At 33.8% G+C, this 15,032-nt stretch overlaps 1 protein-coding gene across 5 annotated transcripts; it reads left to right on the top strand.

The window, feature by feature from the left end:
- Positions 1–1,178: 1,178 nt before the first annotated feature.
- LOC111056812 lies at positions 1,179–14,966 on the top strand. 5 transcript variants are annotated; one of them, XM_039419722.1, is made up of 4 exons: positions 11,044–11,200; positions 12,204–12,210; positions 14,045–14,261; positions 14,806–14,966. In XM_039419722.1, the coding sequence occupies exons 3-4, from the start codon at positions 14,045–14,047 to the stop codon at positions 14,928–14,930; spliced, it is 342 nt and encodes a 113-aa protein (XP_039275656.1). In that variant the 5' UTR covers positions 11,044–11,200; positions 12,204–12,210; the 3' UTR covers positions 14,931–14,966. The 5 variants fall into 5 exon arrangements, with proteins under 5 accessions (XP_039275655.1, XP_039275653.1, XP_039275657.1 ...); XM_039419721.1 differs by lacking the exons at positions 11,044–11,200; positions 12,204–12,210 and adding an exon at positions 1,179–1,234; XM_039419719.1 differs by lacking the exons at positions 11,044–11,200; positions 12,204–12,210 and adding an exon at positions 3,424–3,559.
- Positions 14,967–15,032: the final 66 nt, after the last annotated feature.

Genomic DNA, 15,032 nt, shown 5'->3' on the forward strand with positions numbered 1-15,032 from the left:
AGTCGACAAGTATTAGCAAGCGCATATCGCAACTACATGCAAAAGAATGCATATGATTTTAAGATAAAGGCACATGGTAATGCTTCGTGCCATAAATCTAGAGTATAAAATTTAGCCTGTGATATTTTTATTGATTTCAATTATTGTTCTATTTTTACATTATATTTTTTATCGCTCTTTATATATTTTTGCCTCGACTTATTTTTTGCATTATTTGTTTAATATATGTATGAAACGTTCATGGTGTGCGATTTATTTTTTATTCCTCAACACTATAGTATAAATATCATATTTAAATATATTTATTATTTATTGAATTACAAGAGTTATAGGAGAAGCCCATATCTAGGCCTATCAAGATTTTTTAAGACTGAATACTATTAGAAAACCACGACCTAATTATATAATTATATCAAATCTCATGCTTTACCGACTGATGCCAAGCAGGAGGCTAATCGTTATTTAAATATAAAGAATAACGTGACAAGGTTTACACGTTTAATTCTATAATTACATGCCCATCCATGTACCAAACTTTTTCAAATTTTACACAGTTTACAAAGTAGGTTCTTAAAGTATTCTGGGAAAATTTCAGCTCCCCAGCCTAGAAACAAAAGGCGGCATATTGAAAATTTTACCAATTCGTTTCCTATAAAAACTACTTTCATGAATAATCTGATTTGTTTACTTCGTTGTGGTAGTCTTGGCTCATTTGATGGTACCAGAAATGGATCAAGCAATCTTCCAACAAGATGGTGCTGAACCTCATTTCGCAAATCTTTACTTTTGACCTTTAACTTTCCTGTTTGAGCCACAACAACTGGTTTATATGGTCAATAATCTCTTTCAACTTTAATTGTTTTGTCTTTCCAATAAATAAACTCCAGTCTCATTTCTTCAGTAGTAAAGACGTTTGAGCAGAAGTGAATAATTTATAGTAATTTGCATATTGATGACAGCAGTAATCTGCTTTGATGGAGGAAAACACTAGTCCTAGACCCTGAAAAAACTACAAGGAAATAGCATTAGCGGGATCGTCTTTAACACCAACGATAACGTGGTGGGGATATCCCATTGTTATTGTCTTTTTTATGAGTCGTTCTCATTGTGTGAGGAGTGGATCTAAAGCAAGTTTCCACAATCTGATAGATCTCTGAACATTCCACAGTGATTTCAGACTTTTGTGTTTCATTTTCAGGAGTGATTGTAGATTCTTCAGGAGTTGAGAATTGAAGTGAGTTGATATTATTTTCCCACTGATAACATAGTTATTATCAATCATTATCATAGCGCCGTTTGCACAGTATAGATTTCTAATTCTTTAAGTTAATCCGAAAGTTTAAACTTGAATCGCTTTTATCAGTGCACTTACTAATCCAGTTCAAGTTAAACTAGTTTAGCGTTAAGTTGGTAATAGAATGTTATCGATATGGCTCGAAAGCAAAGAAATTATTAATCATACAATCTAAGTAATATTTTGGTATTTTTTGTAAGATCTATTTGAACCTAAATGGCGGAGGACTAAGATATTTAAATTTTATGCTAATTTGAAAGTCAGAAATAGGATCTGTAAAACTTGAGAAAGGAGAACCAGCACTCGCCAGCCAAATGCCACCATAAGAGGACCCCAAATATTTTAGAGCGTAGTACCTTACTAATGATTTTGTAAAAGTTAAAGTTAAAGTAAATTATTAAATTTCTTAAAAGACTTCGTGATGCTATTGTGAAGCAGAAGTCATTTTCATTTTTAATTAAATTTATAACCCCTTGGAGGAGACGATTCCGGCTACCATATTCCCGGACCACATGGAGTTGGATCAACATCGGCGGCTTACAAGAAGATTTTCGACACGTGAGTGATAATATTGAATTAGTGATGGGCGCCCTAGTGCTTCGAATTAATCTAATAATCAAAGCTAGCTCGTCGAAAGGGTTTTTATTATAAATTAAGAAATTAATAAGAGTAATACTTGCGCAAGTAAAATTAGTATTAAAGGTATTTCATTGAAAGAAAAATATAGATCAATATTTCAGAAATTTCTATTAAATCAAAGAAGTACAAAATCTAGGCTATTAAAACATATGCATATGATATTTAATTTTTTGCAATACAATTTGCGATAATTTATTATAGCTCTAATTCACTAGATGAATGGCTCTACTTATTCCGTCAGGTGCCGAATCTTGCACCCTGAGATAAAAATATAATATATTCGATACAAAGAAATCTACTAAGTACTAGAGATTTTAATATATATATATATTTGGATTATTAGTGGCTAATTTATCAAGCTGATCTTAAAGCACACACTTTTAATTGAATTGTCTAAGTCGACAAGTATTAGCAAGCGCATATCGCAACTACATGCAAAAGAATGCATATGATTTTAAGATAAAGGCACATGGTAATGCTTCGTGCCATAAATCTAGAGTATAAAATTTAGCCTGTGATATTTTATTGATTTCAATTATTGTTCTATTTTTACATTATATTTTTTATCGCTCTTTATATATTTTTGCCTCGACTTATTTTTTGCATTATTTGTTTAATATATGTATGAAACGTTCATGGTGTGCGATTTATTTTTTATTCCTCAACACTATAGTATAAATATCATATTTAAATATATTTATTATTTATTGAATTACAAGAGTTATAGGAGAAGCCCATATCTAGGCCTATCAAGATTTTTTAAGACTGAATACTATTAGAAAACCACGACCTAATTATATAATTATATCAAATCTCATGCTTTACCGACTGATGCCAAGCAGGAGGCTAATCGTTATTTAAATATAAAGAATAACGTGACAAGGTTTACACGTTTAATTCTATAATTACATGCCCATCCATGTACCAAACTTTTTCAAATTTTACACAGTTTACAAAGTAGGTCTTAAAGTATTCTGGGAAAATTTCAGCTCCCCAGCCTAGAAACAAAAGGCGGCATATTGAAAATTTTACCAATTCGTTTCCTATAAAAACTACTTTCATGAATAATCTGATTTGTTACTTCGTTGTGGTAGTCTTGGCTCATTTGATGGTACCAGAAATGGATCAAGCAATCTTCCAACAAGATGGTGCTGAACCTCATTTCGCAAATCTTTACTTTTGACCTTTAACTTTCCTGTTGAGCCACAACAACTGGTTTATATGGTCAATAATCTCTTTCAACTTTAATTGTTTTGTCTTTCCAATAAATAAACTCCAGTCTCATTTCTTCAGTAGTAAAGACGTTTGAGCAGAAGTGAATAATTTATAGTAATTTGCATATTGATGACAGCAGTAATCTGCTTTGATGGAGGAAAACACTAGTCCTAGACCCTGAAAAAACTACAAGGAAATAGCATTAGCGGGATCGTCTTTAACACCAACGATAACGTGGTGGGGATATCCCATTGTTATTGTCTTTTTTATGAGTCGTTCTCATTGTGTGAGGAGTGGATCTAAAGCAAGTTTCCACAATCTGATAGATCTCTGAACATTCCACAGTGATTTCAGACTTTTGTGTTTCATTTTCAGGAGTGATTGTAGATTCTTCAGGAGTTGAGAATTGAAGTGAGTTGATATTATTTTCCCACTGATAACATAATTATTATCATTACCATAGGGCCGTTTGCACAGTATAGATTTCTAACTCTTTAAGTTAATCCGAAAGTTTAAACTTGAATCGCTTTTATCAGTGCACTTACTAATCCAGTTCAAGTTAAACTAGTTTAGCGTTAAGTTGGTAATAGAATGTCATCGTTTATAATATCAGGAAGGCTGATTTTTACAGGAAATTTGTTATTTGTTTACAAATCATCAGTAATTTGAGGTTATGTAGCTGCTATTGCAGTATTTTCTTGTTCTTGTTGAAAATCCACAGAGCTGTAAGCTGTACGGTTTTAAAAGTGAAAAGCGATCGAGAAACTCTTTAAAAACTTATGTTTAGTTGGCACCAGAAAATTTATTTTAGAATATAAGATAAAAAAGTTATTTTGTTACGCTTGAATCTACTATGGTCTTCCTCGTTTATTAGAAATCTCTCGAAAGCAATATATCTCTTATAATGTGTTATTAAAAACATGTTTTCTAATCGAAGACCACTGTTGAAAATAATTGTCTTAAATTCTATCAAGTGGTTTATTCAATAAAAATACTAAATTGGCAGTTGCTGTACTCAAGAAAACCCGTTAAAAAAATTTTCTATCCCAGAATTTTAAATTATTTGTTTTTTGCCCAGTTTTTCTCAATTTCAAAATTTCTTCGCAGTCATCTTAATCAATCGCATTAGAAACTTCTATCAATTCCTCCATTACAATTATTTTTACATTCAAATAATGATTCACTATATCCTAAATTAATAATAATTATCGTCTACAGAAGCATTAAAAACAACCGTCGAAAAATAATTTACTATAAGCTGTTTCCCCATCAAATCTTTACAGATGTCAAATTAATCGAAATTATTTGGTTTAAACCTCCTGCTTTGGAGGTTCAAACTTTCCCAGAGTTTAAACTCAATACAGAGTTTAAACTGATACTGTGCAAACGGAATTTTAGTTTAAACAAAAAAAAAACCAGATTTGGTTTAAGTTTTAGCTTAAACTTACACTGTCCAAACGGCCCATAGTGTCTCAAATCTGCAATTGAACAGTTAAAGCATTAAACACTTTAAAAATATAGTAATTTGCCTTAGGATGACTATTTGGTCTTTATATTATACTCTCACATCACAGAGGAATGTACAATTTCTCATTCCAAAAAACTGATTCTTATCCTTCAGATACTGTTGTTGGAGAGATGTTGTGATATCTATCCATAATAAAAACACTGGGATTTTGTCGAAAAAGAGATATTTTTGACAAAATCACAGGACTTTTTTTTCTCTGTGCTCACTTTGACATACTAAATGAAAGAACCATAGAGAATATTAACCGGCTAAATCATTCCACAGTAATTTATGAAAAATCTTACAAAAAAGTAATATAAATTATAAGAGTAAGGAATGGAATTTCATGTGTTACAGTGATAAAATATATTCATTCTTTGATAAAAAAATCTGGTGTGGTACACTCACACAACTTTCCTTGCTCATATTCGAAACTACGATCAGACTTTTGTATATGTGTATATATAATTGTTTTCAGAGTACTTTTTCCTTTGTGTAAATTGTGAAATTCAATGATTTTTTTAGTCGTCATTTTTTTAAAGTCGTCAAAACAGCTGTTCTACAGATGAAATATCTCGACTATGTGTTCTTTTTATGAACTGCTCTACCTATCTACCTCATGCACGAGAAGGAGGTTACAAAGTCCATTTCTCAAGGATGGGGTGGACCCCCCATTAGTTTCCCAGAAAGGAGACTCATGCCAGTTGATAGAGCTGATAAATAACTATACAGAGTATGAATTTGAAAAAAATCGGTCAAGTTATTTTGAAAAAATCGTGAAAAACATGGTTTTTTAGTAATTATCTGCCATTTTTCTCAAGAATATTACGGAGCTCCTGCAATTTTCCAAGGAAAAAACTCATGTCATTTGATAGGACTTATGAATAGCTACCCATGGCTTGAATTTGAAGAAAATCGTTAGAGCCGTTTTCGAGAAAACCGTGAAAAACCTGGTTTTTGGTCATTATCCGCCATTTTTCTCAAGAATATTACGGAGCTCCTGAAATTTTCCCAGGAATGAAACTTGTGCCAGTTGATAGGGCTTATAAATAGCTATCCATGATATAAATTTGAAGAAAAACGTTAGAGCCATTTTCGAGAAAAACGTGAAAAACATGGTTTTTTAGTAATTATCCGCCATTTTTTCCGCCATCTTGAATTGAATTTTATTGAATTTCTTATCGTCGGGTCCTCATGGTATAGGGACCTTAAGTTTAAAATTTCAAGTCGATCGGTTAATTAGGAATGGAGTTATCGTGTTCACAGACATACACACACACACACATACACACATACACACACACAGACCAATACCCAAAAATCATGTTTTTGGACTCAGGGAACCTTGAAACGTATAGAAAACTTGGAATTGGGGTACCTTAATTTTTTTTGGAAAGCAATACTTTCCTTACCTATGGTAGTAGGGCCAACCTGACAACCTCCATTCCTCCCTCTTACAATAACTTACCACATAGCTGTTTTCCCACTTTCTCTACAGAACACTTTTGAAGGAAGTCAATCAGAGCCGGTTGGTCCTTTTCTAATCATGTATTTGATTTGTGTATTGTTGAATGTAAATAGCTCACCATATCTCCAATCAGCATCCCTTCTAAAATAACTCACCATATAGCTGTTTTCCCACTTCCTCTTGTATCTAGAACACTTGTGAAGGAAGTAAATTAGAGAACTGCCTATCTATCTTGAGAGCATCTCGGTCCCTGACGATATTATTTAATCGGAACGATGCTTTGCAACAATGAGTCCTCAGTCCGCACTAAGACGTTTAACAGTGCTTTGTTGGCAACTGAAATGCTATTCCATTATGAAGCATCATCATCCCACCCCCCACCACACAGCAAACGATTCATTTGTTGTTGGCGAATAATATCAGTGCTTGTGCCCAAGGTATTACAGCCGCTTATCTTATTGTTCGAAATCTCCGAGCAACTGACAGATAATTGAAATGCCCTGTAGTGTCTCCTCCGCTCTAAATGCTGTCAGTGGTTTATGATTTCCCTGGTACTCGATTTTGAACCTGTAGCGAGTGATTGATCATCTTGGGTAACGTTTCATAGATATCTAAACATCTCCATCAAAATATATGTAATAAGCTTCTTCAATCGGAAATATTTTCCACTTTCACTAATTATTTCTCAGTCAAGAAACTGAAAGGAAAATTCTCGCGATTAGCTGAGAACGTTAAGGAATTAAATAACGTCAACTAATCAACTTAAATAACGATCAGAGTGTGGATTGTCTGAATTTCAAAATGTGAAGATAAGAATAGGATAGAATGACTGCTTTCATTTCCCCAAAAGATCGAAATTGGGACGCAGCTGGCCCTCTCTTACACTCAACTCTCTCTTACATGATAACAATATAAAACATCAAAGTCCAATTTTGTCTAAATCTTCAATGCATCCCATTATATCAAGCGAGCAATTTCTGTATGTCTGTATACATTTTTTTATTTTTATATCTGGTTATTTATGTTCAACGGATCTCGAAAACGGCTCTAACGATTTTCACGAAATTTGGAACATAGTAGGTTTATGATATAAAAATTCGATTGCAGTAGGTCTTATCCTTGGGAAAACTCGCTGAAATGACATTATGACATTAAAAGGACAATATTCATCCTTGGCTGAAAAAGCTGAGATTTTCGTCATCTGTGGATAGTAAAAAGTGAACGAGTGATTCTGTGGAAAATCAAAATATCGCATCCCTGAAATTCATAAGCTGACGTATAGCCAGCTGTGAAATATAAACACGATCATTTTATAGAATTGTGTTCTGTTTATCTATATATCAAAGCGAAATGGCACTCACTCAATGACTGACTCACTCACTCACTCGCAGAACTGCCAACCACCCCCGTGAATTGGAAACCAAAAAAATCATGCCGTCAGTTGTCAAAGTTAGTAGACAGTCAGTAGAAGTCAGTCAGTAGACTCTCTGTCTACTAACGTTGGTCAGTTGTCACTGATCTTTTTTTGGAAGCTCCATCTCGCCTGACCTCATTCAAGCCGTCAATGGGCCTTACGACTGTCATACTTCAGCTGGGCCCTACAATATAACGTGCCATCCGATAACACGGGAGTGAGCTGATCAAAAAATTTTGGCTTTGAGCGGGTTTGAACAGGGTATTCATCTTCATCTATATATATAAAAGCGAAATGGCACTCACTCACTCACTGACTGACTCACTCACTCGCAGAACTAAAAATCAACCGGACCAAAAACATTCAAATTTGGTAGGTATGTTCAGTTGGCCCTTTAAAGGCTCACTAAGAATTTTTTTTGCGATATTTTAACTCTAAGGGTGGTTTTTAAGGGTTTAAAATTCTCTTAGCATGTATATTCTTCTTATTCCAATATCTCAAAATTATAATAGAAATGTCCATACCATATGTCAATATAGAATTATAATCTAGAGAGAGTACCTCTTCGAAACAGTTGTTCTGGTAACTAAATTAAAAATTTTGTCAGGTTGGCATTAAGTTGAGTTGACTTTGTTAGGTTGGCACCAATGAAGATTGAAATGCATTTATCCAGGACCTCCTAAATACCAATTTATCCAGTTAGCCAAAATTAGCGTTTTCTCAGCTTTTCTGTGTTTCCACACTTTTTTCAATAATTGATGGAAGTATATATAAAAAAATTCAGTACACAGGTTTAGCTGAGGTGGAAGAATTTTGTTCGCCAAAGATACGCCGATATAGTAACAAGAGTATTTCGAGATCAAATTGACATAATACGTTCAAATTCGGTACAGAGGTTCCGCTGAGGTCTACATGCAGGCGAGCGAAGCGAGCCCGCTGATCTCATTTTTGGACGATCCAGTCGGGGGTCCAGGGGGCGGAGCCCCCTGGCTAGACGGATATGGCGAGCGAAGCGAGCCTGACGGCTAGTCAATAAATAAAAATAACTAGCGAAGCTCGGTGCTCCGATATTGTATATTATTTGACAATGATGTAATGAGACATTTGGGTTTAGGGCATGGGATAAAGGATTGATTGATGGATCACTAACTAAATGCCTTTCTTGCAGACCTTTATTGCTGGGCCAACAGTAGTAGTGAGCTTTATTTGCAGCATCCGTCATTGTGTTTATCCATCTACATCTCCGTCGTTTGACATCAGACTCAACTCTGTTCCATTTGCAGAAATTAGAATGGATGCATGGATCTACTGTAGAAGGAAATCGTTCCTACAATTTGGAAGTTTTGTGTAAAATTATGGTGTTGTGTATCATATTGTGTTGATACTGTTTCATATTGTGTTGATACTGTATCATGTTGCAGTATCACTTCGAAAATAGTTTTTCACCTGCTAGTATATAATATGTAGATGAGCTTGAAAGCAGAATATCTCATCGACTCACAAGGGATAGGACATTCTATTCAAAGGTAATTTTTTGTTAAAAAATGAAACAGGTAGTTTCTGGATTTCATTATCCACAGTTATGATCAGATATGAATCTTTCATTGTGAAGTGTATTCAAAATCTAACTGAGATGACAAGAAAACTCTTTTAAAGATTTCTTCACCGTGAAAGAAGAGACGTCTGCAGCCATGTCTCATTTGAGAAACTGGAAACCAACGGGTTTCTTTTTTCCTCGTGGACGACTTTTCTCTTTGAAAAAGAAAAACACCACTCGGATAAGGGGTTGGAATAGGAAATAATACAGTGAAATAATACAGGAGAAAAGATAGGTTCTCATTTGAGATACATCGTAGTTTGTGATTTTGATTAGGGTCTCACCACATATTAATCTAAATATTGGGGCACCGAGCTTCGCTCGTTATTTATTTATTGACTTTTGATAAACCGAACACAATTCTTTAAAATGATTGGGGAAGGACTAACAGGCACAGCCCAAAACTGTTTCTCCTCGAATTTTGATTTATACACTATAAATAGTCCAGAAAGTAGGTTATGTTCCATACACTTGAATAATTCAGGTTCAATTTTCTGTTCAAACATTTGGAAAAAAAATATAATTTAGATTATGTACAAACCAAATTGGATAACAAAATAACACTCACTAATCACTTAAAATTGTCAAATAATGATCAACTTTTAAAATTATTATATACTCTAGTTCACGAGGATTATCATGTCATGTCAACGAATCAGATAATGATGATCAAATCGATTAAATTGTCCAGCTAGATAAAATTTCTCGCTGATTGATCATGATTACACAGCTAGAAATAATTCTGTCTCTACCCACACAGACACACGCATCTTCTGTTATCGAGAGACGACGAAATTATCATCTGTTTTCCAAGGATGAATCATACTTTTAATCACTATTAAATTTTATAAAACTTTAAAGTGAAAAAGCACTCACATTATTTGATGTGGCGACGTCCATTTCGTGCTGGTATCGCCTCGTTATAAGGCGATACCAGCACGAAACGGACGTCGCCACATCAAATAATGTAAGTGCTTTTTCACTTTAAAGTTTTATAAAATTTAATAGTGATAATTATAGTGGAAACAAGATGGATCACGAACAACAAACATACTTTTAATGTCGTTCAGCGAGTTTTCCAAAGAATGAGACCTAGTGCAATCAAATTTTTATATCATAAACCTACTATGTTGCGAATTTCGTGAAAATTTTCAGAGCCGTTTTCGAGATCCGTAAAACATAAATAACCAGATATAAAAATAACCAGATATATAAATACAGAAAATGCTCGCTTAATGTAATAGGATTAGTTCATGTTCCAAGAACACCATGTCCCATGAAGAGGTTAACACGTTTAATTCTTTAATTACATGTCCATCCCTGTACCAAACTTTTTCAAATTTTACACTGTTTACAAAGTAGGTTCTTGAAGTATTCTGGGAAAATTTCAGCTCCCTAGCCTAGAAACAAAAGGCGGCATATTGAAAATTTTACCAATTCGTTTCCTATAAAAACGACTTTCATGAGTTATTATCTGATTTGTTTACTTCGTTGTGGTAGTCTTGGCTCATTTTATGGTACCAGAAATGGATCAAGCAATCTTCCAACAAGATGGTGCTGAACCTCATTTCGCAAATCTTTACTTTTGACCTTTAACTTTCCTGTTTGAGCCACAACAACTGGTTTATATGGTCAATAATCTCTTTCAACTTTAATTGTTTTGTCTTTCCAATAAATAAATTCCAGTCTCATTTCTTCAGTAGTAAAGACGTTTGAGCAGAAGTGAATGATTTATAGTAATTTGCATATTGATGACAGCAGTAATCTGCTTTAATGGAGGAAAACACTAGTCCTAGACCCTGAAAAAACTACAAGAAAATAGCATTAGCAGGATCGTCTCTAACACCAACGATAATGTGGTGGGGATATCCCATTGTTATTGTCTTTTTTCTGAGTCGTTCTCATATCTCATTGTGTGAGGAGCGGATCTGAAGCAAGTTTCCACAATCTGATAGATCTCTGAACATTCCACATTGATTTCAGACTTTGGTGTTTCATTTTCAGTATTAGTGAAGTGTATGTTAATCAAGCGTATAGGAGTGATTGTAGATTTTGCAGTAGTTGAGCTTTAAGTGAGTTGATATTATTTTCCCACTGATAACATTATTATTATCATTATCATAGCGCCGTTTGCACAGTATAGATTTCTAATTCTTTAAGTTAATCCGAAAGTTTTAACTTGACTCGCTTTTCTCAGTGCATTTACTAATCCAGTTTAAGTTAAACTAGTTTAGCGTTAAGTTAGTAATAGAATGTCATCGTTTATAATATCAGGAAGGCTGATTTTTACAGGAAATTTGTTATTTGTTTACAAACCATCAGTAATTTGAGGTTATGTAGCTACTATTGCAGTATTTTCTTGTTCTTGTTGAAAATCCACAGAGCTGTAAGCTGTACGGTTATAAAAGTGAAAAGCGATCGAGGAATTCTTTAAAAACTTATGTTTATTTGGCACCAGAAAATTTATTTTAGAATATAAGATAAAAAAGTTATATTGTTACGCTTGTATCTACTACGGTCTTCCTCGTTTATTAGAAATCTCTCGAAAGCAATATATCTCTTATAATGTGTTATTAAAAACATGTTTTCTAATCGAAGACCACTGTTGAAAATAATTGTCTTAATTTCTATCAAGTGGTTTATTCAATCAAAATACTAAATTGGCAGTTGCTGTACTCAAGAAGAACCGTTAAAAAAATGCTCTATCCCAGAAATTTAAATTATTTGTTTTTTGTCCAGTTTTTCTCAATTTCAAAATTTCTTCGCAGTCATCTTAATCAATCGGATTAAAAACTTCTATCAATTCCTCCATTACAATTATTTTTACATTCAAATAATGATTCACTATATCCTAAATTAATAATAATTACCGTCTACAGAAGCATTAAAAATCAAATCAACAGCTCCAGCTTTGGAGGTTTAAACTTTCCCAGAGTTTAAACTCAATACAGAGTTTAAACTGATACTGTGCAAACGGAATTTTAGTTTAAACCGAAAAAAATCCAGATTTGGGATAAGCTTTAGCTTAAACTTACACTGTGCAAACGGTCCATAGTGTCTCAAATCTGCAATTGAACAGTTAAAGCAATAAACACTTTGAAATAGAGTAATTTGCCGTAGGATGACTACTTGGTATTTATTATTATACTCTCACATCACAGAGGAATGTACAATTTCTCATTCCAAAAAACGGATTCTTATCCTTCAGATACTGTTGTTGGAGAGATGTTGTGATATCTATCCATAATAAAAACACTGGAATTTTGTCAAAAAAGAGATATTTTTGACAAAATCACAGGACTTTTTTTCTTTTCTGTGCTCACTTTGACATACTAAATGAAAGAAGCATAGAGAATATTAACCAGCTAAATCATTCCACAGTAATTTATGAAAATGTTACAAAAAAGTAATATAATTATGAAAGTAAGGGATGGAATTTCATGTGTTACAGTGATGAAATATATTCATTCTTTGATAAAAAAAAATCAATATCGTGGCACCGAGCTTCGCTCGTTATTTTTATTATTGATAAACAGAACACAATCTCTAAAATGATCGTGTTTATATTTCACAGCTGGCTATACGTCATCTTATGAATTTCGGGGATGTGATATTTTGATTTTTTCACATACTCACTTTTCTACTATCCACAGCTGTTTCAGTCAAGGATGAATTATCCTTTAAATGTCGTTCAGCGAGTTTTCTCAAGGATGAGACCTAGAGCAATCGAATCTTAATATCATAAACCTACTATGTTCCAAATTTCGTGAAAATCGTTAGAGCTGTTTTCGAGATCCGTTAAACATAAATAACCAGATATAAAAATAGCCAGATATAAAAATAACCAGATATAAAAATAACCAGATATATGAATACAGGAATTGCTCGCTTAATATAATAGGATAATTAAACTAGAGTAGAGATTTCAGGTTGATGAGTTGAAATCAGGTTGTCAGGAAATCAAAAATCAGGTTGATAAAAAGAGATAGAAGGTTCAGTGATTTTGTTAAGTGAAAGTAAGCCAATAGGGTTCCATAAATTTGATTGATAAGAGAGCATTAATATTGTTGATCAGGATAAATGAGCCAATAGGATTCTAGACACAGAAAATTCAACTAATGAGAAAAAAGAGATTTTTATGATCAAAATAATCCGATAGGATTCCAGATACAGAAATTTCAACCAATCACAAGCTACCCAATGAGAGAGCAGTTCTTTTGTTGATCAAAATAAGCCACTAGGATTCCAAAATTGCGTGAGATTTGGGCACAGTATACATACAGTAAGGGTGTGGGGGTGGTTTAAAGGTACCATTTTTTGGTTTCTCGCATAAAACTAAAAAGAACTATGTATACTAAGGACTTGACTGTCATAAAACAAATTAGAGCTTACATAATTTCCTACAATATTCATTCCACAACTTTTTCTATATCTCCTCTAGTTTTCGAGATATCCGCCCTTAAAGGTGTGACATTTTTGAATAAGAGCAAGAGTTTGTCACCAATTTTTTTCTATTTTTGCTCTTATAACTCTTTAAAAATCGTTGGGAAAAGTCCATATTGATTATGAGCTTATAGAGCATTAAATTCTTCTCAATTTGATGTATAATTCCACACTTTTACAAATTTCCCTACACTTTTTGCAGCAGATTTAGTGTTGAGTGAGAAATCTCCATTTCTGCAACAATAGACCGATTGACAAGGGAATTTCAAGGGAATGTTTCAAACAAAAGTTTTGACTTCGCAGCTTTGTTGAGACTAGTTGAGAGGATAACATATCAAAAGTCCCCATTCCTAACTCATGTGCTAAGGGGATGAAGGTGGTTTAAAAGTTGCATTTTTCAGCCAATTTGTTTTCAAATTTAAGATATTTCAATAAAATTTAGTTTTGATTCGAATTATGTTCGGCAGATGATATGGGCGTGGCTGATAGTTCTTCTGCTCCCTGCAGCAGTGATCGCAAATGAGTCGGAACCTCAGGCTGTAGAACCGGAGCCATTCAGGAAAATCTGTCCTGTGTGCCGATTCGTGTGCAGGAAGCTCAACTGTCCTGCAGGATCAATGGAGACCCAGAATGCTCCAAAGCCATGTACCTGTGACAACTGTCCATTCTGCGCTGTTTATAAAGGCAAGTTCCAACTCACTTCCTCAATTGAAGCACCCAAATTCAAAAATCTACTTTGTTAAAATAATTAAGGACTGAAAGTTATGTGAAGTGTTAGTGAATAACTACAAGACTTAACCTTTTTCGGACCTCATCTAAATTTGGGAGAGGAATAGCACAAGGTTACCTTATTTTTTCTCTCCCTATCATTTTGATAATGTGTTCATTGTATGAATCAACAAAGAATATAGAATTTTCTGAACAACTATTGTGAGGTGAACGTTATAAGATCAGTGTTGAAAGACAGGAGATCTGCGATGCCAATCCTCCCAACGGATGGGGCTCAAGTTTAAACATGAACTTTGTTTTCAAGAGACTCAAATTTGCTCAGTAGTTGTTTTTTATCTTTGAAAGTTACTGATTCAATAATCAATTCATACAAGATTCTTAATACAAGTTTCAATGGTATTCTAGGGAATGAACTATTCACGGATACAGACACAGATGATATATTATACTATAATACTAGAGATATACTAATACTAAAATGTTGTTCCCTTATTTCCAGAGAAGGGAGAAAGCTGTGACTACAATCAACGCTTCCCCTCCAACAGAAGAAGGAAAAGACAAACTTCAGAGGTGAGACATGTATGCCAACAAGGTTTGACATGTCAAGATGGCACGTGCCACTGAGTGAAATGGAAACAATCAATGTGAAATGGCACTTCATCGATTGGGATGATTTGGTCGCTTCCAAAATTGAAATAAAAATGTAGAAAATTATTTCGCGTATTA

This window comes from Nilaparvata lugens, chromosome 1 (genome assembly GCF_014356525.2).
Source record: "Nilaparvata lugens isolate BPH chromosome 1, ASM1435652v1, whole genome shotgun sequence".
Taxonomy (NCBI): Eukaryota; Metazoa; Arthropoda; class Insecta; order Hemiptera; family Delphacidae; genus Nilaparvata; species Nilaparvata lugens.